General features: G+C 43.1%; 1 protein-coding gene across 2 annotated transcripts; it reads left to right on the forward strand.

Annotated features, from left to right (window-relative positions):
• On the forward strand, positions 1-27545 carry yif1b (Yip1 interacting factor homolog B (S. cerevisiae)). Of its 2 annotated transcripts, none has more exons than XM_063204519.1 (8): positions 1-152; positions 2648-2886; positions 3338-3442; positions 9039-9117; positions 13380-13437; positions 17694-17849; positions 20207-20300; positions 27336-27545. In XM_063204519.1, exons 1-8 carry the CDS (start codon positions 110-112, stop codon positions 27489-27491), a joined length of 930 nt encoding a protein of 309 aa, XP_063060589.1. In that variant the 5' UTR covers positions 1-109; the 3' UTR covers positions 27492-27545. The 2 variants fall into 2 exon arrangements, with proteins under 2 accessions (XP_063060589.1, XP_063060590.1); XM_063204520.1 differs by having other exon boundaries at positions 1-143.

Below are 27545 nucleotides of genomic sequence, written 5' to 3' on the forward strand. Positions count from 1 at the left end.
GGCGGTGTGGCTGCTGCCTAGTATCAATGATCCTTCTAACTTAAATTTGATATTCTGAAGATACTGCTGTAAAAAATACTGAGCTATTATTTAACGATATATCCGTAGTATGGCATATCCAGCACAAAGTGGGTTCAGACAGCGTAAGTTACGTACGTCCTGTTATTATGAAATGTTATGTGTGTGTAGAAAGCTAACTTCTACTAGCCAATTACCAACTAGCAAATGCTAACCTTCTTTCAGCCAAGCTAACTTTAGCTTCAGTGAATTACAGTAGCTACTTATAGCAGTACTTTATTCCAGGGCAGAAACGGATGGTGTCCTATGGTTGTGCTATTCTAGGCAAGTTGGTTGACAACATTGAGGATGCCATTTAGCAAGCAAATAGCATGTTTGGAGGAAATAGCGGGTTGTCGATAATGCCGGTAGGAGTTCTGTCAAGCTAGCAGACAGTTGCAGATATTACAGATAGCTGAGTAGTTCTCTGTTGAGGTATGAACGAAGTTGTTATAACGTCTTTATACCGGCATACGAGCAGATGTTTACGTGTGCTGTGTTGATATCAAAATGAAGTGCACAACTTTAAGCCGAATTACCAATGCTGGAAATGTTAGTTTCAGTTTTCCATATGTACCAGCTGTAGCTTCTAGCTTGATAATGTGCTACCATATCAGTTTCCACGTAGACAGGGAGTCCGCTATATTTGGCTGTGCTGCAGACATAGCGGTCCACAGTGTCAAACCCGTCTAATGACTCAAGCTTTCACTAGCGTGGCTTTCAACAAATGTGTGTTAACCATGGCTAAATACTATGGATTCTTATTCAACGACTATTTCCTGCAACTTCAGTATGAGTCTGCTAGTACGCATATCAACAATCTTTATTGTCACTGCAGACAAAGTGAAACAGTTTCACTTCGCCAGAAGCTTGTCATGTTTATCAAGATCATGGTCACAGATATTTTGAAACCGAAAGTTGGATCATGCAAACTCCCGATCTAATCTATATACTTGACTTGGAAAGACATACCGGTGGTGGCTGTGTATTGTGCTGCTCAATAGCTGTCTTTTTGTGAAGCATGTGAACTTTTTCTACTAACACGTTAATTCTGTCTGTCTGTCTGTCTGTCTGTCTGTCTGTCTGTCTGTCTGTCTGTCTGTCTGTCTGTCTGTCTGTCTGTCTGTCTGTCTGTCTGTCTGTCTGTCTGTCTGTCTGTCTGTCTGTGTCACCTCGAACTTTCCTTCTACCAACATCTCACTCCGGCCTAGTTATTGTCCTACTTAACTCGTGCAGCCAGTGATGTCTAAGAAAGTGTTCCTCTTTCTAGCGCAGTGTTGTCTCCGGGCCAGAGCCATCAGAATCCCATGACCACACATGCTGCCAAATGAATGAAAACAGTAACAACTACTGTCATCTGATGCTGGGCTAGTTACGCACATGATCAATAACAGTGTTGCTGTTTCTTGTAGTGAAAAAATGTAGTGAACGTTTAACAACAGGCATGCAAAGAATTACAACTTGTCATAAAGCAGTCATTCATTCAGTTCATCCGATTGTTGTGCTGTTATTGGATTGTGAAAGCCCAAACGGAAACTCCAACTCCCATTGTCATTGTGACACAACACCCCACAGCACACAAGTTAACACTGCACACAACAAAATTGCATTTATGCCTCACCCGTGCAAGGGGGCAACCCCCAGTGGCGCCCCAAGGGAGCAGTGCGGCTGGATGGTACCATGCTCAGGGCACCTCAGTCATGGAGGAGGATGGGGGAGAGCACTGGTTGATTAGTCCCCCCACCAACCTGGCGGGTCGGGAGTCGAACCGGCAACCTTTGGGCTACAAGTCTGATGCCTACCGCTTACCCGTGACTGCCCTTTCCCTTGCCCTTGCCTGCCCATGCCTGCACACTGTGAGCAATGCAACTTCAAGCCTGTGCACAAGCTTTACACATGGGTTTGACAAAACTGACGATATGTGTGTCTTGGAGTGTGATGTCAGGTATATTGCAGCACACAATTTGGTTAATTGTGTAGTGAAAAAGCCAGTCACATACGGCACATGAAGATAAAATATCCTGAATGTCCCTTGTGACTAATACAGTATGCGTCTCTACATCTTCAACTCACTGTTTTGATAAAGGAGAGAGCTTGAGATGCCTGGAAAACATGTTTCCTCACTTGGCGTCTTTGGTCTCTCGGTCTCTCCTTCCCACTCCAGCCGTTTTTAACGAGGAGCACAAAAAATGAGGGAGGTCACAAGGTTCAGTGGCGTGAACAGCCCCTCTATGCCTCTTATCTGAGGCAGCTTTGCAGATGTATCATCCTCGTACAGATGCCACATAACTCACTGGCAAGAGCTCAGTAAAGGGAACAAAGTAACCAGAAACAGAGAGAAAAACAAAGTTTTTTTGCTAGCGATGATCATTATTTTTGCAATCTCCAAGCTTACGAGCTGACCTCATTCTTTCTTTTTTTACCAGTGTTTTTGGTCAATCACTGTTACTTGTCCTGTCTTGCACTTTGAAGTCAGTCTGTAAATGTCAGTCCTGTGTATGTCTAAGTCCTTTCATGGTATAGAGAGTGAAACGTAATTTCAATTTCCTTGTATGACCTGTGCATATGATTTGTCTTGTCTCCGTCTCAGAGCCCAAAATGAGGATGAGGAACACGTCTGCAGACGGCTCGGACCCGAGCCCCCTGTTCGAGGACACCAGTGGGGGACAGGGGGTGGGCGGCGGCTACGCCAGAGGCCACGACAAGGGAGCCGCCGCAGCGGGCACAGTCTACCCGGGCCAGAACCTCCTCTCCGACCCCATGTCCAACCTGGCCATGGCCTACGGCAGCAGCCTGGCCAGCCAGGGCAGGGAGATGGTCGACAAAAACGTGAGTCAAAGTGTCAAAATTGTTGTGGCTAAGTTATCTCACTTGGCCCAGGACTTTTCACTGCATAGGTTTTTTGTTTGTTTGTTTGTTTGTTTTGGTGAGTGTGTGTACATGCAACATGCCCTACCAGGACTTAAGTAAGTGTGTGTGTGTGTGTGTGTGTGTGTGTGTGTGTGTGTGTGTGTGTGTGTGTGTGTGTGTGTGTGTGTGTGTGTGTGTGTGTGTGTGTGTGTGTGTGTCACACACCATCCGCTCCACGTTTGTCTTTGTGCGACTCTCTGTATTTCCAAATCAGACAGTGATAGAGAGGTAGTGAGTCTCTGTTATTTGTGGTGGTGTTAATTAAACTACGTTTTTTTCATTGATTCTGTTGTGATTGATGTGGTGGATGTATTTATTTTTGATTGGGAGTAAAATAGTAATTGTCTTTTCACTTGTTTTTCCTCCTCAGCTGGACAGATTCATCCCCATCTCCAGGCTAAAGTACTACTTTGCAGTGGACACCATCTACGTTGGCAAGAAGCTCGGCCTTTTAGTCTTCCCTTATATGCACGAGGTAACTGCTGTGATTATCAATGCCTGTAGCGAAGGGGAGTAGAGTTCCCCAGCTGGGACTCGAACCCAGACCTTCTGGGGTAGTAAACTGGGGCTCTGACCGCTACGCCAAAGAGCCAGGCTCGTTGGCGTGACCGTCAGAACACACCCACAACCCTAGTGATGTCCACTCCATCACAATGCCCTTTTATACTAATCACCGTACACCAGAGCAGGGCAAACTCGGGCCACATGCGGCCCGCTGAGCCATTTCATCTGGCCCACACATTTTTACAACATTCTTAAAATTGCTAGCTACAACATGGGTGCTGCATACTTAAGATTAGCCAAATAAATAGGCTACAGTACATCGAAACACATGTCATTGCAATGTACAGGAATGGTATAGCTGTCAAGTTATGCCAGCGTACACCATTACACGGCCTGCAACATCTGACCCTTTGGTCAATATTCCAAATCCAATGTAGCCCTTTTACCAAAATGATTGCCCACCCCTGTCGTACACTCTCTGTTACCATTGTTTTCACACAATCATTAGTTTCCGTCAATATGTCATGCCAACATTGTTGTGTGTCCTCACTGACTTACTCATTGTTGTGTGTCCTCTAACCTATTCAGCTGGTGTATTTTAGTAAGGTGCCTAGGGCATACTGTACAAGTTCAAGCTTTGCTTCCAGGGTAGTAAGTTCAGATTCTGTGAATTCTGGTACTCTCGTGTAGCCACTCTAGACCTAGCCAGACTGTGCCCTCCTCGTGACGCAATACTTTCAGCATTGCAACTTAGAAAGTACTTGCATTGCTCTTGATCTGACTGAGTTCCCGCAAATGGGTCAAAGACGTCCAACATGACACTGTCCTTCAGTGCTACTGTGAAAAACATGAAATTTCAAAAACATTTTGAAAAGTGAATGCATGAAAGCCAAGCCAAAAAAAAAATATATATAAAATGTTAATAATTTTTTTTTTTTCTTTTTTTTGCATTTACAGTAAGCAAAAGTATCCGTTGCACTGAAGGACATGTTGGACATCTTTGACCAAAACACGGGAACTTTTCCCACTTGGTTGATAAGCAAACAACCATAAGCAAACCAAGGGAGGCAGGTCAACCATGCCGTTTGGGAAATGTTAATTGTTATGCTCTTGGTCAGACCAAGTCTCGAAGAGATTTGAACGTCGATGATAATCAGGCTACTCTAGACCCACATTCTGGGTTTTTTTCCAATATGCAGACTCCAGTCCTCGGCCTGTGTTTGTGGCCTCATGTTTTTCTGACGCCCCGCCTTCGTGGACAAATTCACATGTAGTATGTGTCCCCGGTGTCACGGACGCCCAGGGTTCAGTTCAGGTTGTTTCATTTCAGCTCTGCTGGTATTCTCTACAGGACAATGGTGCAGCACCACACAACTTCCTGACCTATTTCTCTGCCACTCTTGCACTAAAACAGGCTGCCGTGTGCACCTCTTCCTATGCTTCTTTGCCAAAAGGGTGAGACACTTTGGGCTTCATCCTTTGTGAGAGACATGCTGTACAAATAACTTGTAAGATGTTCAAATCATCATTATTTCCACTGCGTCCTTGACCAACCTGTGAGAAACGGGTTGCGTTACAAATAAGTTGTAACATGTTCAAGCTATTTTTGCTATATTTTTTATCAGTTTGAGGCAAGCTGTGTGGACTTTTTCTCTCAAACTTTGTTACAACCATTTTGCATGGCAGCCCCCATCATGGTTTGGCCAAAGGGAAGTTGTCAGTCTTATCCGTGCTGCTTCAGCTGTGCTGTAACTTATCACGTAGCCTTCCTTTGTGCTCTGCTCGCCCTTTACGCCATGCTAATTTGGGACTGTGTTTATTGTTTAAAAAATAGCCCCTGATAGCCGCCAACACTGACATGATTGATGGCTGGTGTGCTGTATTAACGGACTTGTAGAGCACAATACATTGAGAAGTGAAATGTGTTCCAAAAGTTTTTGCTGCTTCATCAAGTTGTAATTTGGCGAAGGCCACTCCTGAATTCTCACTTCTCTGTGTCTCTGAGCTATGTTTAAAGGGACACTGTGTGAGATTTTTAGTTGTTTATTTCCAGAATTCATGCTACCCATTCACTAATGTTACCTTTTTCATGAATGCTTACCACCACCATCAAATTCTAAGTATTCATTATGACTGGAAAAATTGCACTTTTCATACATGAAAAGGGGGATCTTCTCCATGGTCCACCATTTTGAATTTCCAAAAAATAGCCATTTTTAGCTGCAAAAATGACTCTACTTGGACCATACTAGAAAATATTTGTTTATTACTTAGTAAACTTTCATGTAAATATCAAATTTGGTGATAGCCAACCCAGTTTCACTAGCAGCATATTTGCAGTACCCTTTTCACCATTTCCTGCACAGTATCCCTTTAAAGTATCAACAGAAAGTCGTCTTTTCAACTTCAAAAAATGTGTTCCAAAAGTTTTTGCTGCTTCATCAAGTTGTAATTTGGCGAAGGCCACTCCTGAATTCTCACTTCTCTGTGTCTCTGAGCTATGTTTAACCAACCACACTCAGTTTGAAAGAACAGAGCATCTCTTTTCATCAGTGTTTCCAGATTGGGCGGTTACCCGCCTAATTGGCCTACTTGGGATGGCCGTCTGCGGGTAAAAATGGGGAAAATTGGCTATTTGGCGTTTTTTTTTTGCAGTCTAGGGCCCATAGAAATGAATGCAATTTGTTGAAATTTGGCGGAATTTAGTGTATTTTGGCGTTTTTTTGAGAACCTTTTGGGTTGGATTTGATCAGACACATCTGGCAACATGATAAATACTAGCTTAGAGGTAGAATTTGGGTTACCAGATTCAGAAAACAGCTGTAAGTTAATACAGGAAAATGGTAAAGCTCTGCATTCTCTGGCCTGTTTTTTTTAGTGCAAGTGACAATTAACACCTTAGCACAGATCCTATGTTATAACCTTACTGTCACCAATATTGTAATGGCTATGTCGTAGTCTGGTACTCTCGGTAATGTCATAGCAATGATGTAGTTGAGTATTTTCACCAAAAAATGAATAGGCCTGCCGACCCTAGCCTCGCGCGGCATCCTACGTACTTCTGCCAAGACACTTGGCTCCGCACTACGTCTGGTACCTGTCTTCTGTGGAGCGATGTTGACCGGTATGACTTTCACCGGTGTTCTGACAAACGATCCTACATTGTAATTTTATCCTACGGTAGGATGTTCTGTCAGACATGTCTGTTAAACGCTCCTACATCGCCATAGATAGACGTTAGACATGTTTGTTCAACAACTTATAAGTTAAATCCCGATTTTTCCAAAAATGTCCTTCCTGCTTCCTGCAATCGCGTCAGATCAAACAAAGTCCAGACCATGAATACAAAATGCAAATGGTAATATTATGGGATGGTCTGGACCAGGCTATGCCGACCCCATCTGCTCTAAGAGGCTACGACTTTCTGTTCTGTTCTGTTCTGTTCTGTGCTATACACAGTCTTCCACTGATAAAGCCTTTGTCTGCGTAGATGAGGACCTAGACATTAGAGGAGCCTTTGTCTGCGTACATGAGGGGCTGGACACTAGAGGGGCCCTTGTGCCCCCGTAACAGGATACGATGACGGTTATTTAAAGGCACCGCCATGCTGCTTTTAGCACAGCCTAATAAGACGCATAATGGCAGGTGCAGCACTTTCAATGTGATTCTTACTTCCTCCTAAAACAGTTTTGACAGTTCAAGCATGTACATGTACTGGTGTCAGTTCAGTTCCCGTCCTGTTGCTTCTAAAAAAGAAAAGCCATGAACTCGAGTGGTCTTTAAATAATTTCTTGGTTTTTTTTAAGGAACTGAGAGAGGGCGCGTAAAGGCCTTGGTCTATTTACATGAGCAGTGCCGATAGTATTCATGCTCAGTGCCTGGTTTCACACTTGACAAGGTTTGTTTTCCAGGATAAAACATAGTCAACTTTTTTCTTTTTTTCAAAAAGTGTTTTAAAGGTTCGGGCTCCGACTGGGGCGCTGTGGTGCAAGTACCTAAACCACCCACATGGGTTTGCAATGCATGCCCATGGGCACCCAGGTTCGAGTCTGGCCTGGGTCATGTCCCAACCCTACCCCCATCTCTCTGTCTCCCAACAATTTTCTGTCTTCTGTATATGGTTCAATCTAATAATGAAGGCGAAAAAGGCCCAGAAAAAAAAATATTTTTGAAAAATGTTCAGGCTCAGGATTTTCTTTTACTGTCAGGCCTGCATGAGCTTGGAGATGGTGGCCTTGTAGGCCTAACTTATGCCTCTTTTCAAATGCGTTTTTTTTTTTGGTAGGCCTACAGCGCGACTCAGCCGCCACTTTTTGCTTTACGATTGAGCTGTGTCGTGCCTATGCATTAGAACGTCTTACCACACGATGGCAGCACACGTTCAGGAATCAACGTGTGTTCCCTGAGGAACTTCCCTCCAACCATACTTCTGCATTCAGCCTACCACTTTGAAAAAACTTGTTGTTTTAACAGTGATGACTCTTTTGAACAGACGTTTAAATTTCAAAGTTATCCAAGATTTATTGGCATGAAAATCATGTGTCAAAGCACAATGACGCTGCAAACAAAGCAAAGTAAATCAACCCATAACCTACCATACTCACTGTGTTCAGGTGTGTGCGTGCGTGCACCAAGTACGTGCCTGTGTGTGTTCGCCTGCGTGCGTGCGTGCGTGCGTGTGTGTGCGTGTGTGTGTGTGTGTGGCTTGTACAGCATATGACCATGTACCGTACGCTGCCTGTGAAGTGTCCCTGGCCAGAGGAATTCATGGAAGGCCTGACACACAGCAGTACATGTCCAATCATTAACGCCTTCACTGTAATCAATCCACACAATGTGTACAGCGTAGACACCAGCACATGTGAAAAGTGACAGTGAACTATTCTATTCTATTCTAGAATAATGCCAAACCAAAGCAGCAAAAATCATAACCTCCTTGGCGTAGGTTTGCACTCTGAGTGCTTCTAGTTACCTCCACCAAGGAGGTTATGTTTTCAGTCAATGGCAATGATGCCGTATAGAAGGGGATAGGGTACGTTCTAATCTGCTGGGGGCTGGCGGTCACTGGGGACACACTGACGCCATAACATGTACATGATATGGAATCCTATGCCTATAATGATATAATCAGGGCTCTAAATTAACACCAGCCAACAGTAGAATAGACCAACTTGCTAGCCACTTTGACCCATTAGTGAGTGTGTGTTTGGCTAGTAAGATTAACATCTACTACCCATTTTGGCTGGTGAAAAATGAAAAATTGAAATGAAAAATTTAGTTAATTTAGAGAGCTGAATATAATGTACAACTTTTCATGTTTTTCTGGCTTGTTTTTGTGGAGTTAGAAACTGGAATGTCACCTGCAATGGTGAAGAATCTTATTTTAAAAAAACATGGTGTTGTTGCTTGCTGCCAGTCAGATGTACAGTAATAGAACACCCAGGAAGAGATTATTTTTTGTCCTGCCGTCAGCACTTACACTTCTGTTTACTCACCAAAGTGTGTGTGTGTGTGTGTGTGTGTGTGTGTGTGTGTGTGTGTGTGTGTGTGTTTTTCTCTCTGGCTAGAACTGGGAAGTAAGCTACCAGCAGGACACACCAGTGGCTCCACGCTTCGACATCAACGCCCCGGACTTGTACATTCCAGGTAACCAAGTGAGGAAGTGAAGATGCTCCAATGGCTCCATGGTCATGCCTTAAATGCCTCTTTTCCACTGCCGTTTTTCTGGTAGACCTACAGGTCTTCACAGCTCTACTCGGCCGCCAGTTTTTTGCTTTTGGAATAGGCACGACACAGCTCAATCATAAAGCATGAAAGTGGTGGCCGAGTCGCGCTGTGTCAAGCTGTAGGCCTACCAGAAAACCAGCAGTGGAAAAGAGGCAAAAGTGGAAGTCTGCAACTTATTTTTAGTAATATTACCATGAACCTAGTCATGTAACTTTGTTATGGGATCCCGAAAGTAGCACATTAAATGGCCCTTTTACGGAAAAAAGATGAGTTCTCTAGCTCCCACCAAAGCCTGTAGTTATGTTTACGAAGTTTAAGTGCTCCTTTGGTTAGCTTAATCTTAAAGGTTGGGTAACAGCGCAATCACATGACTTCTCTGGCATTTTGTGAAAGCCCCTTGGGAAACTCCAACTCCCATTGTCATTGTGACACAGCACTCCAAGCACACAAGTGAACACTGCACACAACAAAATTGCATTTATCTCTCACCCGTGCAAGGTAGGGGTGGTACGGTTCACAAAAGACACGATTCGGTCCATGTCACGGTTTCAAGGTCACGGTTTTCGGTTTTGTACGGTTCTGTTTTTTTTTTTTTTAATAAATACAATTTATTATGCACTGGAAATGTATAATATAAAAATTAGAATGAAAATGTAAGCTTATCATGTTGAATTTGACTTCATTTAACCTGTAACAAGGTGAAGTTACTGAAAGAGGAAAGATATCAATGATTTTAACATGCTTCCATTTATTTCACAAAAAAGGAGAACTAAGTCCTAACTTTTAAGTTGACAAATATTCAAATATTACATACTATAACACATTTGACGTGTAAAAATAAAACAGCTACACTCCTGTAGGCAATGGGACCATTAGGTCAGTGCAGTATGACTATTTTGGTTAATGACACATTGAGAACGAATTGGACTTTTATTTTGATACCGCTTTCTGCGACTTTTGCGCTTAGGATGAATCAGCTGCTTCCTATCATGAAACTGCTGGCCGTGAGAAGCATAGAAGTAAAATCAGAAGTCAAATTCAATTTTAAGTGAACAAGTGAGAGGGTAAAGTTATGTTAAAATGTAAAAGTAAAGGTAACAAATAATTTAAAAAGATCGTTTTTTTTAGAAGTGTATACAATACACAAGAATGTTTTAAAAAAAACTCCTGTGAAGCTGAGACTGTTAAAACAGTCAAATTGTAGGCCTATTTTGGTTATAGTGTTAAAAATCAATGTTAACTAGGCAACAGCACAAAGTTCCCTTCATTCCATCAGAGTTTAACTGGCTACATATCAGGAATAAGTTACAGTTGATTCCAGTTAAGGACAGCGCAGTGAATCTGGTGGATATGTTCAATTATCTCGCATTTTGCCGTCTGGAATCCCCATTCAATGTCACGTGGATATCGCCTACACTAGGCTACTGTAACGTAAGTCATAGTCTACTTTGTTCTGCTAATCTGTCATTTTTTGTAAATTCATGTTCATTTAATTTAAATTGGTCAGAATAAAGGCTGGGGGCAGTCGCTTGCATTAACGTGGAGAGAGAGAGGGGGGAAAGGGAGACGCTGCTGACCGACCTGCACTTGCGCAGGCTACTGTAGCCTATCAGCTGGTGCATGCTGTTACATTATGCCTTTCAGTTGGCTGATAAAAATCAGTCTTTCCACACTCAATATCCTACGTAGTCTTTGTGTTGTATGCTTGTAAAAGTAGTAGGATTTTAATTGCGTCGTCCGCTGGTGGCTTTTTTTTTTTTTTTTTTTAACCATGGGCACCGTGCGGTTGCACACTACCCCGTTCCGTGACATGCAAACCGTACGGTTTCGGTTTGCTACGCAAACCGTACCATACCTATTGCAAGGGGGCGGCCCCAATGGCACTCCAGGGGAGCAGTGGGGCGGGACAGTACCATGCTAAGGGTACCTCAGTCATGGAAGAGAATGGGGGAGAGCAATAATTAATTACTCCCTCTAGCAACCTGGCGGGTGCAGGCCGGGACAGGAAGTTCCTGACTACTACAATCGGGAATTGTGTGCATTTAGCGACTGTAGATTTAGCTGTTTTCAGCATTGGGTGTTCTGATTATTCATGTACAACTTCAACAAAACAAAACATATTTACATACGTATACGTACGTATACGTACATAAGTATGACTACTTACAGACGGCAGCTTTAAAGGATAACTTCTGCCAATTTCGACATGCAGTTGTAATGTTCACATTACCCTGGACTTGTCAGTGCCTGATAATTTTTTCCTTCAGCCTTTTCCGAGATCCTGGTCATTGTAATGGGGGAAGAGTTTGTTTAGTTTCAATCTTGGTTTATTCCCAATAACGCCCAAAAGGTTATGCAACATCAGCAGACAACTAGCAAACAGTGATGCCTTTTGGGACAATATTTGGAGTAGGCCTATGTTAAGAAGGTTTTTAATGTAAACAATGTCTGTCCGCATTAGAAAAGCTCAGATCTCGGAAAGGGCTGAGCCGAAAAATGCAGCATCACTGGGCACTGACAAGTCAAGGGTAGTGTGAGCAACTATACTTTGAAATTGACAGAAGTGCCCCTTTTAAGACGGTGTTTCCCAACCTTTTTTGACCTGGGACCCCATTTTGACTTACCAAATTTCTCGCGTCCCTCCCCACACACATTTTTGCCCCCCCAAAAAATGTATGTGTTGTTTTAACCATTTTATTAATTAGTTGAAACATTGCATCCGTATTCTTTTCCCTCCTTCAAGCATTTGAAATCCAGGCAAACCTGCGTGGGGTCCTGACCCTAAAACAGGGCTATTCAATTGGAGGCCCGAGGGCCACATGCGGCCCAGATGCAGTCCACATGCGGCCCAGGCATGGCCCCCAACTGAAGCAGTATACATTTCAGTTTTGTTACTGCAGTACAACACATTATTTGCTTGTGAATCTTCTGCTTGTCTTATACATTCACATTCAATGTGGTTAAGTTTTAGGTTAGAGGAACATGTTTAAATTTGTTTGTGGACTACTGATTTTAAGTGTCATTTCAGTGGTCGTGATGTCTGAAAATGTGCGGCCCGACTGTAGTTCTTGGTTTCGAAATGTGGCCCAGATAAAATTCTAATTGAATAGCCCTGCCCTAAACGGTTGAAAAACACGGCCTTCAGACCTTCACACAAGCTTGGCTCACTGTGTGTATGTGTGGTGTGTGTTGTGTGTGTGAGTGTATGTGTGTGTTAATATTCTGCTGATTACGCTTGTCTATTGGTTTTGTCTGCTGTTGCTGGTCCTTTGTTTTAAAGGGTAAGTGCGTTATTTTACACTTGGGCTAAAGCCCTGTTTTAAGAGCGATTGTGATCAAATACAACATTATTTTGAACACATGCTGCTGATGGACACATGCAGAACAAACAGCATTGGAATATGCTTGCCGAAATTGTTAACCCTTGACCATTGTATTTGATCACAAATACTCTCAACACAAAGCTTTAAATGTAAAATGGCACACTTGCCCTACAATACCATGTTCTGATGTGTAGTATTTATGGAATAGTTTGGAGCTGGTACTGTAGCTTGCATGCAATCAGTATGTATACCAAGAACGTAAGTAAATGTGTCCTCAGGCAAATTGATGTGCTGATTTCAGATGACTGAAAAATAAGCTTATTACCAAGGAGGTTCACGGGGAGTTGAACAATGGGGAGTTGGGCAATACCACCACATATGTACACCTCACTGTACCCCTTGTCCCAATGGTGGACACTGGGCATTTTGAAAGGATGGACATTCCAAGGATTAACTAGGTTCTAGAGTCTTTCATCGTTGTAGAAGGCATTTTTCAATTCTAGAATATTCCAAAGGAACTGAGAGGTGAGCTCTGATTTTTGTGTATGTGCGTGTGTCTCTGTGTATCTGGGTCATAGACGTCCAACATGACACTGACCTTCAGTGCTAACAGATGCTTTTGCGTACTATAATTGTGAAAAACATGAAATTTCAAAAAATTTTTTAAAAAAGTGAATGCATGAAAGCCAAGCCAAAAAAATAATTAAAAAAAAAAACATTTTTTTTTTTGCATTTACAGTAAGCAAAAGTATCCGTTGCACTGAAGGACATGTTGGACGTCTTTGACCCATCTGTGTATCTGTCTGTCCTTTGTGCTCTGCCCCTGCTAATGCTGCTCTGTGCTTCTGTCTCTAACAGTTATGGGCTTCATCACATACATACTGGTGGCAGGCTTAGCACTGGGAACACAGAACAGGTAAACACAAAAGTTATTGATGATGTGTCTGCTCTTTTCCCCCAATCAAAAGCATGCTTATTACTCTTTTCCCCCAATCAAAAGCATGCTTATTGCTTACTAACACCAATCAAAAGCATGCTTATTGCTTACTAACACCAAACAGCCATTCAGCCATGTAATACAATAATAGACGCCAGTAACTGAAGGCATGCACGTTTTGATTCAGCTGTTGATTCTCTCCATTGTAATAAGGAATTGACTGGCTGGGTATTATCAAATGGAAAATGAAATGTCATCCCTGTTTCAAAATACATCGTCATTTATTTATTTTGTGGCTGTACCCCCATCTTTTAACTTAACATCAATTCCTGTCCAGGGGCTACAGATGAAAATTAGCCTTCTGGCTACAATCTGGCTCAATTGTATGTCGTGCACTGTCCCTGTCAAATAAACAATAAGCTCTAAACTAAACTACTGTAAATCTTACAGTGCTCTCGCCCCAACTGAAACCCTTTTTTTCGGTTACTTTCCGATGCTACATACTTCCGTTTTTCCATTCTCCCAAACAACAGGGCAAAGAAACTAGCCTACAAATCCAGACATACTCAAATGGTAGCAATTAAAATTCCTGTCCTTTTTCCTATCCATGGCTGTGCAGTGCATGACCCTCTGAAGTTCTGTTACCCCCCACCCCCTCCCAAGTTTGGATAGACAAAATCGCATCAGTCTAACATTACTGCGACCAAACTTAATGTATTTATAGTAAATATTAAAAGCCACAGCTGCATATTTGACCTTAAATGTAAACAAACAAGCAAATTACCATTGCTGCCAGGACCTAATGAGATGGAGGGGGGTTTGGTTTCCCAAGTTCATTGCACTGGTTGGTTGTGAAACTGTCCTTTTGTTGTTCTGTACAGAGGCAGTTTGAAAAATAAACATTGGTGCTGCTCCTTGGATCGTGCCTGTCATGGCCAGACCACACAATTTGATGTTGTTAGGCTTGCCTGGCTGTTTCAAAGCTGGTAGGTCTTTGCTACTGAGGCAAGGCAAGTTTATTTTTGAATTGCGAATTACATTGTTGATGAAGACAGTCTGCATAGTGCATGTGTCATTGCAAGGACACACACACGGGGCACTCGGTAACATGATGGGCTATGGCAGTCTCTCCCAACCTTTCTTGTCCAGCGTGCCCCCTAATCATTTCCGCTCATGCTCTATATCTCTTTCTCAATCCCAGTATGATAATGCTCCATGTATTTGTTATTATTGATATTTGTGCCCCCGGCATTGAACTCGCGTCCCCTTAGTGGTATACGTACCCCTGGTTGGGAAACACTGGGCTATGGTAATCTAGACTCTTGGCTGAGTCAGAGAGAGTAGAGAGAGAGAGGTTCCATTGGTCCATTGTTTCCGGGTTCTATTATTGCAAGGGGGCTGGATCCCCCTTTAGTCAGACCTAGGCAGACCTAAGGACTGTTCTATTCAATGCTAGGAGTATTATGACACGCCCCTTTAGGCAGACCGGAACCTGGTCATGTTAGGTGCCCATAGCAACCTATCACATTGGCATATCTCTATACTTAAAGAATCTCTGGCTGAGTGGTTGTTTGAATATCTTTCAAACGGCCTCTAGTTACTCATGCCGCTCCTTGGATAATGCCTGGCCTATCGTAGCTAACATTTGGCTGGCCAGTTTGAAACCAGTAGACCTTTGCCACCAAGTTTCCTTGTACTATTTTATGTCATTGTTAATCTTGAATGATGATGAGGTGAGGTGAAATGAGGTGAAGGCGATCTGCATAGTGCAGCGCAGGTGTCATTGCTGCCTGGGACACATGAAGGCAACATTTGGTTATTAGTCATACAGTTCCTTGCCGTTGCTTCAGTTTCACAGTTGAACGCAAGCGGTTTCTGAAAACATAACAGCAGTTTCACAAAGGTCAGGCGAGCCACGTATGCAATTTTCAGAACTCCTTAGCTACTGCTAAGTTGGTTGAATAACATTTTCTTTATTCCTGAAAAAAAGAAAGAGGAAAAAACACAATACTCGGAAATGTCAGTCAGACAGTCGCAATGGCTGCAATGCAAAAGAGTAGCAAAAGCATGAATACGCATTTTTCCATATTGGGCCTGGATTGTTTTCTCATCACTCAACACCAATTTAGTTCAGTTGAAATGTGAGTTGTGAATGGCTGGCTTGAATTGTCCTTAACCCATTTTAGCCTGATGCTGTGTGCACGTTGTTTGACCTTTGGCGTCTGGAGTCACATATACGCTGTATTCAGGCTCTTGAGATTTGAGTTTTTTTCTATTAGAAATGCAAAATGGGGGTCCTAGCTTTAAAATTCAACTTATTTCATGCTTTTAAGTGCTTCTGAGTCTGAGTTATATAGGTTTTAATAGACAGAGAGCACCTTTTCCCCAAAAGGGCTTAGGGATTCAGCAGGCATTTTTTGCAGGTGCCTTATGCTAAAGTAGGTTACAACTAAGTATGTGATGTTTATCACGACTCAGCCTCCAGCTGTACTGTGCTGTACTGTGCTGCTTCTCTGCCCACAGCGATTCCCATAACACACAGGTGTGACTTCTGACTTCGTTACTACATGGCATTGGTTGTAGTCATTGGAGCAATTTGAGTGTTGGTGCCTTGCTCGCTTCCTGGATGATATTAAAACAGAAAATAAAGTCAGCGACACCAAGCTTCTCTTTCTTTACTTAAAGTTTCTCTTTCTTTAACCCGTTTTAGCCTAAGGCACCTAACCCTTTTTGGGAAAAGGTGCCCCCTGCCTATTAAAACCTAAATATCTCAGCCTCCAAAGCACATAAAACATGACATAAGTTGAATTTAAAAGCTAGGAACCTCATTTTGCACTAGAATGTGTTCATTCAGCTCTAACACACCCACATTTTATTGCAAGAATCTAAAATCTCAAGAGCCTGAAATGAATGCCACTCCAGGCACTAAAGGTCAAATAATGTATACGCAGCATCAGGCTGAAATGGGTTAATGTGATGTTTCTGCATCGCGTTAAAGTAAGAGAAATGGGAGGTTGGTGTCGCGGTCGGACTTTAATTTCAGTTTTCATGTGACTTTGCCACTCCTGCACCCTATCTTTTCAAGACGGATGTGCATGTTTTTTTTTTTCTTTGTTACTATTGATATGGGATTCAGCCATCTGCTTTCAAGACCCCTAACTCCCATTTGGGGTCGCCTGGAATTCAAATGGAGTCGCCTGAAATGTCTGAAAGTGTGTGAAAAAAAAAAATACTGATAACGTTACTGATTAATATAACATAACTATTTAATACTCTCTTTGAAACACCATTTACGATCTTAGACTGCCATAAATATCATAGGTTTAATACCCTACAGCTTATGTAGCTCAGTGATGTTTTAATTTTTGTCGTGAAAAAATATGTATGGGGTACCCAGAACTTTTGGATGTCGAAATGGGGCCCCATGCCAAAAACGGTTGGGAACCGCTGCCCTAACCATTAGGCCACTGCTCCACATGTGGTCAGCTTTGGGTTAGCAGTAGAGCTCTATTTGCCATGTGTGGTTAAAAGTTGACTGCAGCTTTTAGCAGTTTCCCCACCGGGGAAAACCCCATTGGGGTGTCGAACGGAAAAGTGAAAGTAAATTCATGGTGTGAGTTCAACACTAGCACATGATACTACACAGCTGCTACACGGTTTACTCCATTGTACCTAATGTCGGCTGGTCAGCTGATCGTAAGACAAGTACTGCTACACAGGTCTACTGGTTACTCGGATAGCTTGTCTGTGTTGTAAGGAAACTTTGTTACTTTAATGTTAAACTTTTACTTTGGACACCTCTGTCGTTGATCGACAACAGCACACAATGCATTCAACCAAATGGCCTTTGTGCAAGCAGTGCATGGGTGGGACAGTATTACGTTCAGTGTACCTCAGTCATGGAGGAAGATTGGCAAGGGAGCTGATGGTTATCTGAATTATCTACATCATCATTTGTTCTCAACCTTTTTGTGAATAAATGCCCCCTGGACCCACTACGGCACCCCAACCCCCCCTGTAGAGCCCCCGTTGACAAACGCTCATCTACATTATTGTGTGTGTGTGTGTGTGTGTGTGTGTGTGTGTGTGTGTGTGTGTGTGTGTGTGTGTGTGTGTGTGTGTGTGTGTGTGTGTGTGTGTGTGTGTGTGTGTGTGTGTGTGTGTGTGTGTGTGTGTGTGTGTGTGTGTGTGTGTGTGTGTGCGTGTGTGCGTGTGTGTGTGTGTGTGTGTTCCAGGTTCACTCCTGAGAGCTTGGGCATGCAGGCCAGCTCTGCGCTGGTGTGGCTGATCATCGAGGTGCTGGCTACTCTGCTCAGCCTCTACCTGGTGACCGTCAACACAGACCTCACCACCATAGACCTGGTGGCCTTCTCCGGGTACAAATACGTCGGGTAAGATGCAGCATTCAGTCAATCAAAATTACGTATATAGCACATTATCATACATAGTAATTGTCATTCAGTGTGCTAAAGATTAGAGAGAAGGGGAAAAAGGAGAAAAAGAAACCATTTATAGACCTGGTGGCCTTCTCCGGATACAAATACATTGGGTAAGATACAGCATTCAGTCAATCAAAATTGCTAACTATATAGCACATTAGTGAAAGTGAAGTGAAAGCCCATTTGGAAACTCCAACTCCCATTGGCATTGTGACACAGCACACAAGTGCACACTGCACACAACGAAATTGCATTTATGCCTCACCCGTGCTAGGGGGCAGCCCTCAATGGCACCCCTAGGGATCAGTGCGGGGGGATCAGTGCGGTACCATGCTCAGGGTACCTCCGTCATGGAGGAGGATGGGGGAGAGCACTGGTTGATTACTCCCCCCACCAGACGAGCCAACCTTTGGGCTACAAGTCTGACGCCCTAACCGCTTACCCATGACTGCCCCATTATCATACATAATTGTCATTCAATGTGCTAAAGATTAGAGAGAAGTTGGAAAAAGAAGAAAAATAAACTATTTATTGTGTAATAGATAGTAGATAAAGAACTCTCCTGGAAGGCAGATGAGAATAAAGCTGTTTTTCATTTCTTTTTAAAACAAGATGCTGTTGGGGCAGTTCTAATATGAACAGGAAGTTGGTTCCAGCATTTTGCAGCATAGTGACTAAATGCCATTTCACCCAGTCTACATTGGGATAGGAAACGGGAAGACCAGACGTTACAGGAAATTGAATACTTACTTTATTGTTCAGCTAAAATAGGGAGTTACTTGCCTCGTTTCCACCAGACCTAATCACAAGTGAGATGTTGTCCTTCAGATCGGAACGATTGTGTTGAACTAAAGACAGTATGGGAGTTCCCAGGCTAGGGAGTTATGTGTATGTTGCCTACCAACTGCAGGTTTCAATAGGGTGTTCTGATGATGAATGTGCAACTTCCAAATTCCCAGAATCGAGGCTTTTTGCCTGACAACAGGAACATTTGCAGACACGACGTCATGAATACATTAACTCTTTGAGGAGCAGGGCTTGACACTGGCACCTGCCAACCGGCCAAATGCTGGTAAAACTTGGCTGTGGCTAGTAAGAATTACAATGCCACTGGTCAATTTGGCAAGTAGCTTATTCAATGGTATGACATATCAGAATGGCATATATTCTGCATTTTATGCCTTGTGTATCAATTGTTTCTATTTAAGTTGAAGAAAAAGCTCAGTTACTCAGTCTCGATTTGTTTGATTTATTTCCATGTAGAAAGCTATGCACTCATCTGATTGCTTTAAGCACCTCATCTTCTGAGGTTAGATGAACAGCGTCATGATGAAGGAAAAAAAATCAAATGTGTGGCTAGTAGAATAGCTGGATGGCTAGTCACTCAGGAAAACCACTAGCCACATGGCAGGCAGGCGAAGAAGTTAGTATCAAGCCCTGTTGAGGAGTAAGGATTTTTTTTTGCCTGTTCTTTATTTTTACTCAAGTCCTGTAAAGTGGTTTTGACATCGTAGTAAGAATTCAATTTTTTGCTGAAGGTATAGTAATGGAGGATGGGGACAGTGCATAAGCTGACTGAATAGAAGAAGGAACTGTGTGCGTGTGTGTGTGTGTGTGCGTGCGCCTGTGTGTGTGCGCGTGTGTGCCTTTGGAAGGATGGCTTTGACCATCTCCCCAATGTTTTGCTGCTGCTCCACCAACAGATTGTAGATCGTAAAGATTTAGATTTAAAAAGTCAGCTTGTTCAGTATATATGTTTTCAGTTCACATTAGAATTGGTGCTTTAATTGAATCTCTTCTCTGCTTGTGCTTTATTTTGCCTCTCTCTCTCCCTCTCTGCCATCGCTCCTCTTTCCTCTCCTCTCCTCTCCCCTCTCTCTCCCTCCTCTCCTTCATCTGCACCTCCTCCTCTCCTCTCCTCTCCTCTCCTCTCCTCTCCTCTCCTCTCCTCTCCTCTCCTCTCCTCTCCTCTGCTCTTCCCCTCCTCTCCTCTCCTCTCCTCTCCTCTCCTCTGCTCTGCTCTGCTCTGCTCTCCCCAACCCTCCCCTCCCCTTCTCTCCCTCCTCTCCTCTCCTCTCCTCTCCTCTCCTCTCCTCTCCTCTCCCTCCCCTCTCCCTCTCTCTCTCTCTCTCCCTCTCTTCTCCTCTCCTCTGCTCTTCCCCTCCTCTCGCTCTCCATCTCTCCTCTCCTCTCTCCTCCCCTCCCCTCTCCCTTCTCCCTTCTCCTCTCCCCTCCCCTCTCCTCTCCTCACTTCTCCTCTCCTCTCCTCTCTCCCTCCACTCCCCTCTCCTCTTCTCTCCTCTCCTCAGCATGATCGTAGGAGTGGTGGCTGGGTTGATGTTCGGCAGGATGGGATACTACCTAACACTACTGTGGTGCTGTGCCTCTATATTCGTCTTCATGGTGAGTACACAGGGCACCTGGGGCCAAATAGATAGGACTGGAATCCAGGGATGGGATATCGGTATCGGTGTATCGGTATCGGGTTCAGATATCAACATATTTCAAAGATCGGATCGGATTGGAATTTTCCCAAAATATCGGAATTTTCCCGATACAGACATTAAGTCAGGTGCAATGTTAATTTGAAATCATAACACTTCCATATTAGTTTTCAGGATTCGATTGTTACTTTTTTACTTGTTACTTTTTGCTTATTAATTGGTTTCCTGTTCTTCTGACTCCCTTTTCTGACCAAATAGTCTGCTTGGGCCTACCTCAAGTTGAAACCCATGCATATATGTGATTTTGGTATTGGATCGGAGTAGTATCGGTATCGGCAGATATCCAAATTTAGATATCGGGATCGGATCGGAGGTGAAAAAATGTGTATTGGTGCATCCCTACTGGAATCCAGTACATCTTCAACTTCCTCCAGAAGTCACTTCCTGTATTCAAGTTGAGGAAATTGCACCAATCAAAATACCCAAACAAACAAAAAACAAGAAAAAACAAAACAACTTGATAGGCGGGATGTCAACAATTAATTAATTAATCAAATTTGAAAGTAAAATATGTTAATTGATTAAAAAATTGCAACGAAAAATGGCAATTAATTGCCAATTTGATGTGAGAGACCCAGGTGGAATGGTCATGTGAAGAGTGTCTTTGAAGACTAGAGGGGTGTGTAGAGTGGGACATTTAACCCATTGACGCCTAAGGTGCAAAAAAGGGTGCTGAATGCCTGACCCCTTTTTAAGAGACGCTGACCTCAGCCTTTATGAACCTAAATATCTCAGCCTCTGAAGCACATAAAAACATGCAATATGAAGGCATTTAAAAGCTAAGACCCTCATCTTTCATTAGAATGTGTTCATTTATCTCAAACAAACAAAGATTTTTGATAAAAAATGTCTCAAATCTCATGAGCCTGAATGTTGCGTAATGACGCTCCAGGCGCCAGGGTCAATGTTGCGCAACGCAACATCAGGAACCAATGGGTTAAATCACCTTTAGTGTGTTTTGAAGTTTTGCACTTTTTAAGCAGTTGATGAGGGGGCAAGTTTATCATGCAAGCTGTGAGTGAGTCATGTCACACAAACGACATTTAACCCACTTGATACACAGGATCACTGGTGCTTTGGACACCATTACAGAAGCACCATTGGCAAGCCACAAGTCATTGACAATACACAAGTCATTGACAAGAGACACGATTCAAATGGTTAAATGCAAAAGCAATAAAGATCAAAGAAAGAAATACCAAATGAAGGCTGTGGATTGCTGCCACAATTTAGTCACTTCATGTTAAGTCACTGTGTGCGTCTTAATATGCGACCTTGCCTCCTCCACTTGCCTCCTCCACTTGCTCCTCATCATGATGACATCACTGACAATAGCATTATATTTCAATATCTTGCAAAAGCTCAATTGTAAAGTCTTTTTCTCATTTGCAATTGGGATGGTGAATGAAAAACAGTCCCTCAAAAGTTGTTGTGGTGAGGCTGACAGCTGTGAAACTTTTTCTCCACGGAGGTGGGACGAGGAGACAAGCACAAGTGGAGGAGGCAAGGTCACATATTGGGATGCACCCACTGTGGAGCCCCCATTGAGAAACACTATGCTTGCAGCTACCTATTCATTTTGATTTCACATGCATGTGGCCAGAGTTTAATGATGAAGGCTTTTTAACTTAAGTTAAAAAACATGCAGGTAGCCAGTGTTTATTAAAGGCTTTTATTAAAGGCAAGGAGCGCCTCAAAGGTTGTTGTTGTTTTTATCCTGTCATGGCATTTTAACTGCATGTGTCTGTTTTGTGTGAGTGAGCTATTTTAGCTGTGTCTGTTTTGTGTGACTGAGCTATTAACTGCATGTGTTTGTTTTGTGTGAGTGAGCTATGAACTGCATGTGTCTGTTTTGTGTGAGTGAGCTATTTACTGTGTGTGTGTGTGTGTGTGTGTGTGTGTGTGTGTGTGTGTGTGTGTGTGTGTGTGTGTGTGTGTGTGTGTGTGTGTGTGTGTGTGTGTGTGTGTGTGTGTGTGTGTGTGTGTGTGTGTGTGTGTGTGTGTAGTACCTTATCAGGCACCCCTTCCTCTTCCTTGCTCTTACTGTGAGAGCTGGAGAATGAGCACACAGGAAACGTACATGTGCATCATGACATCCGGCCGTGTGTGGATCTTCTCTCCCCTCCCCCTCCCCCTCCCCCTCTCTGTCAATGTTCATGGCAGTGTTTCCCCCAGAATTTTAGTAAGTCAAGGCGGTGGGGGCGTTGAAAGTGTATTTTCTTTTGCTAAGCAGCACCTTTAGAAATGACATTCACAACATGAAATCTTGATCTTTTATCTCGGGGCCTTGTCAAGGTGGTTGGTGTTTCTTGTCAAGGTGGCCACCTTAGACAATAAAGTGCTAGGGGAAACCCTGGTTCATGGACTGAGCTCTACCACAAATGGCCAATAACTAGGGCTGGGAATCGATCCAAATTTCCTGGATCGTTTCGATTCCGATCCAGAAAGTCACGATCCACGATCCGATTCGATTCTATTCGATATCGATCTTCTGTATTGCTGGGTTATCACTTTAACCCATGTATGCTTAGAATTCTAAGGCCGGCTCTAAAAACCTAAGTATCTCAGCCTTTGATGCCCACACAAACATGAAATGCCTTGGTATGAGAGAAAGAAGTGGAAAACGTGGTATGAGAGAGAAAGGTGGGAAAAGACTGGCAATTTACTTGAATAAGCCATGTGTATTTGTGCATGTAGCCTAAATGAATGTGGAAGAGAGCTAAAGGATGTGGTTGAGGATCGATCTTTTGCAGATGATTGGTGCTATTTTCTCAAAGTTGTGAATCGATATCACACTTTTTGAACGTGAATCGATATTGGATCTAGGGCTGGGACGATTAATCGACTAATCGTGACTAATCGATTATAAAAATTAGTCGGAAAGAATTTTCATAGTCGACTAATCGTTTCATTTAATTCAATGCCTTTTTACTTACTTTACTAATGCTTTATTACTTTATTGAAACCTAAAATTGCCCAGCACGTATGAATTGGACGTTGTATCTCGGAGTAAATAAGCTACTATCATGATTTAAAGCTCATTGTGAGCTCAGGGACCTAATTTTAACGGTTTCTTTCTTTTTTCCCAATTTCCTTGAAGATTAAAGTGCTAGAGTACTTGAAAACTGAACCGTTTGACTAATCGACTATTTGAAAAAAATTATTGATATATTAATCGAGAGAAAAATAATCGTTTAGGACAGCCCTAATTGGATCGCAATTCGATCCTTTGAACCCAGCCCTACCAATAACTGTCTCAAACAGCTCAAAACTCCCAGGTGCAGCTTAGCGCAGGTGCCGTAGTGACTAGTTAACCTAGCTTGTCCCCACCTTGCCTGATTATCACGACTTTCAAATCACTTCGAGACTTGGTCTGACCAAGAGCATAACAACTAACGTTCTTAAACGGCATGGTTAATCCACCTCCCTCGGTTTGCTACTCGTCAAGGGCAGAGCCAAACTTTAAACCAAACATTTTCGTTGTCCCAATAGAACGTCTCTGCTTAAACCACGTCGCTGCCTTGAACACGCCTCTACCCAGGACCGTTGGAGATGCTCAAAGTTGATTGGTTCCCGACAAAGTGGGTGGAGTTCCCCTGCCAGAGGGAACTCAGAATCCTGAGCTAGTGTAGCAGAGCCGAAGGTGTTGCGTCACTGCGAGGGCGGAGCCTGGGTAGTCCCCAGCACTTTTTCACAATAATGGAAAAAATGGCATACCCCAGCACTTTCTAAGCCAAACCTACACATCTGGTTACGACACACTGCTTGAAATCACAGACTTCAGTCTTCACACGTTTCAGCTGTAGCGTCGTCAGCAAATCTGATGTTGCTACACGTGAAGCACTTTGTTTGCACGTGAGAAAAATAGTCTGTTTGTTGGGTCAAGCAGTGTACTGTGGCCCCTTTATTGCCACACAACATGGCAACAATGGTCACTTAAGTCTAATAAGTTTAAAAAAGGGGCCACATAACACCCTCTTTATTCTTTAAGTGACCGATAACTATGTTGAGTGGCAGTAAAGAATAAAGAGTGTCTTGTGATATCTTATCTCATCTGTGCGAGCGCGTGAGTGACACTTAAACAGGGACTCTCTTTATTGGCTTTTACCTAGCCTAGACCACCGCACTCCACACTCTAGACATTGTTGACACTGAGGGTGTGTGTGTGTGTGTGTTTGTGTGTGCGTGTGTGCGTGTGCCCCCAGATCCGTATGTTGCGCCTGAAGATCCTGTATAAAACTAAACTAAATGTTATGTAATGTATTGTAATGTACAGGTTCTCCTCCCATAATGCACAGTAATGTGATGTAACCTACTGGCTCTCCTCCCCCAAATCTGCACGTTGCGCCTGAAGATCCTGTGTAAAACTATACTAAATGTTATACAATGTATTGTAATGTGCAAGTTCTCCTCCTGTAATGTAATGTAATGTAATGATTTATTTCTCTTCACACAAGTTACATGTCATGAAAAAGTATATTTGTGTGGAGAGAAAAGGGTCCCTATAAGAAGCTAAATTCAAGCTTATAAGCTGGGGCCCGCGTTGGGCATTATTAGGTACAATAGGTTCTCCTCTGGTTCTGGTTCTGGTTCTCAAATGGTTCTCCTCTCTCTCTCCCCCAGATCTGCATGTTGCGCCTGAAGATCCTGTGTAAAACTATACTGAATGTTATGTAATGTACAGGTTCTCCTTCTGTAATGTAATGTAATTAAGCAATATGACCCGAGTGGGAGGGATGATGTGCACTGACATCCTCCCTGGTGTGGTTCGGCCATAGGCACACCAGCGAGGATGTCAGTGCACATCATCCCGACCACGAGGGTCATATTGCTTTTATACAGTAGTTCAATGGCCAACAAAATACCAGAATACATTTTCGAATTAATGTTTATTAATTACCTTCATCATACTTTTTTACCTGCTCCGCTAAGCAAAGTAGTTCCGAATTGATTGTATAGTTGCTATGCAATGACGAGCTGACAGCGCCAGCGCGCATCGTTCCATGAAACGCTGTGATTTGTGCATTTCTGTGTGGACTGCGACTGGGCTTCGCTTACTAAAATGATGCATGATAAATGAAAACACTCTCCAACTTCTATATTTTAGTTAGATGCCTACTTTTGTAAGCCTTTTGGCCGACATTGATTTTCACATTTTTGTGGACCGCAAACTTGCTGATAACTAGTTTGGACATGTAAAGACACACCTCCCACGTTTTTCCCTCTCCAATCCCGCATCCCGTTTTTCCTCCCAATAAACTAAAAGGTAACACATTCCAGTTCCAAGCGGCCATAATTTTAAATTCCATGGCACCCAGCATCTTGCTTCCAGACGCCCACTTTGTAGCCTACTATTCATTGATTTGCATGTGGTGGACGGCAAGCTTGTTGCTGATATCTAGCTATTTTTAAGGGCATCTCTTCCTCGTCCTTCCCTCTCCCGCAGCGCAATTGAGATCCGATTATAACGGTTCTCATACACTGCAGGAGATTGACATAGGCTAGCCTTTGTCCTGCATATCTCCCGTTTGAAACTATCTTCCGTGTATGAATAGATAGGCCTATTTAAAGTAGGCTATATGTTAGATTGCCTTCAAAAGACTACGAAATAGCGGCCGCAGATGTGTGCCAACTGCCTTGATAACTGCACTAGAATCAGATAACTTCTATCCTCTCTGCCAGAATCCAGCTACCAACTGGGATAGGTAGCCTACGCGTCTCTGTCATGCGGGCGTGCGTGCGCCCAACTTAGTCCAGCATAGAACAAAATAATAGAATGATGGCGAGTTCAAACTACGCTGCCCTGGTTACATTCACTTTCTCCACAGTAGACTATGTGATAGAATGATGGCAAGTTCAAAATGCGCGGCCCTGATTACATTCTATCCACGGCGGAGTGATTATTAGGTGTGATGAGTCTACAGGGATGATGTCCACCTAGACATCATCCTCCTTACCGACGCGTAGAATGCCAGTAGAACGCGTCTCATCCAATTAGATATCGCAAAATAAATTGACCGGATCTAACTATTTTATAATACAATGTAACACACTGGTTCTCCCCAGATCCACACGTTGCGCCTGAAGATCCTGTGTAAAACTAAACTACATGTTATGAAATGTATTGTAATGTACAAGTTCTCCTCCTGTAATGTAATGGTTCTCCTCTCTTGTCCCTCTCCCTCCTCCAGATCCGCACGTTGCGCCTGAAGATCCTGTATAAAACTTTACTAAATGTTATGTAATGTAATGTAATGGTTCCCTTCCTGTAATGTAATGTAATACAATATTATGTAATGGTTCTCCTCTCTTGTCCCGCTCCTCTCTCCTCTCCTCCAGATCCGCACGTTGCGCCTGAAGATCCTGTATAAAACTTTACTAAATGTTATGTAATGTAATGTAATGGTTCCCTTAATGTAATGTAATGTAATACAATATAATGGAATAGTTCTCCTCTCTTGTTCCTCTCCTCTCCTCCAGATCCGCACGTTGCGCCTGAAGATCCTGAATAAAACTATGCTAAATGTTATGTAATGTAATGTAATGTACAGGTTCTCCTCCTGTAATGTAATGTAATATACAATATAATGGAATAGTTCTCCTCTCTTGTCCCTCTCCTCTCTCCTCTCCGCCAGATCCGCACGTTGCGCCTGAAGATCCTGTGTAAAACTAAACTACATGTTGTGAAATATATTGTAATGTACAAGTTCTCCTCCTGTAATGTAATGTAATGTAATACAATATAATGGAATAGTTCTCCTCTCTTGTTCCTCTCCTCTCCTCCAGATCCGCACGTTGCGCCTGAAGATCCTGAATAAAACTATGCTAAATGTTATGTAATGTAATGTAATGGTTCCCTTCCTGTAATGTAATGTAATACAATATTATGTAATGGTTCTCCTCTCTTGTCCCGCTCCTCTCTCCTCTCCTCCAGATCCGCACGCTGCGCCTGAAGATCCTGTCGGAGGCGGCTGCGGAGGGCGTGCTGGTGCGGGGGGCCAAGAACCAGCTGCGCATGTACCTCACCATGTCCATCGCCGCCGCACAGCCCATATTCATGTACTGGCTTACCTTCCACCTAGTCAGGTAGAACAGACAGACAAACACAGCCAGGGGGCCAGGTGTGTGTGTGTGTGTGTGTGTG

The sequence above is a fragment of the Engraulis encrasicolus genome, chromosome 8 (assembly GCF_034702125.1).
Source record: "Engraulis encrasicolus isolate BLACKSEA-1 chromosome 8, IST_EnEncr_1.0, whole genome shotgun sequence".
Classification (NCBI taxonomy): domain Eukaryota; kingdom Metazoa; phylum Chordata; class Actinopteri; order Clupeiformes; family Engraulidae; genus Engraulis; species Engraulis encrasicolus.

Bases quoted from the DNA above. Each gene is read 5' to 3' on its own strand.
- yif1b (XM_063204519.1), top strand. From the start codon at position 110: ATGGCATATCCAGCACAAAGTGGGTTCAGACAGCGTAAGTTAC. The intron at 3,443-9,038 runs GTAACTGCTGTG...CTCTCTGGCTAG, and splicing joins TCTTCCCTTATATGCACGAG to AACTGGGAAGTAAGCTACCA. The intron at 9,118-13,379 runs GTAACCAAGTGA...TGTCTCTAACAG, and splicing joins CCCGGACTTGTACATTCCAG to TTATGGGCTTCATCACATAC.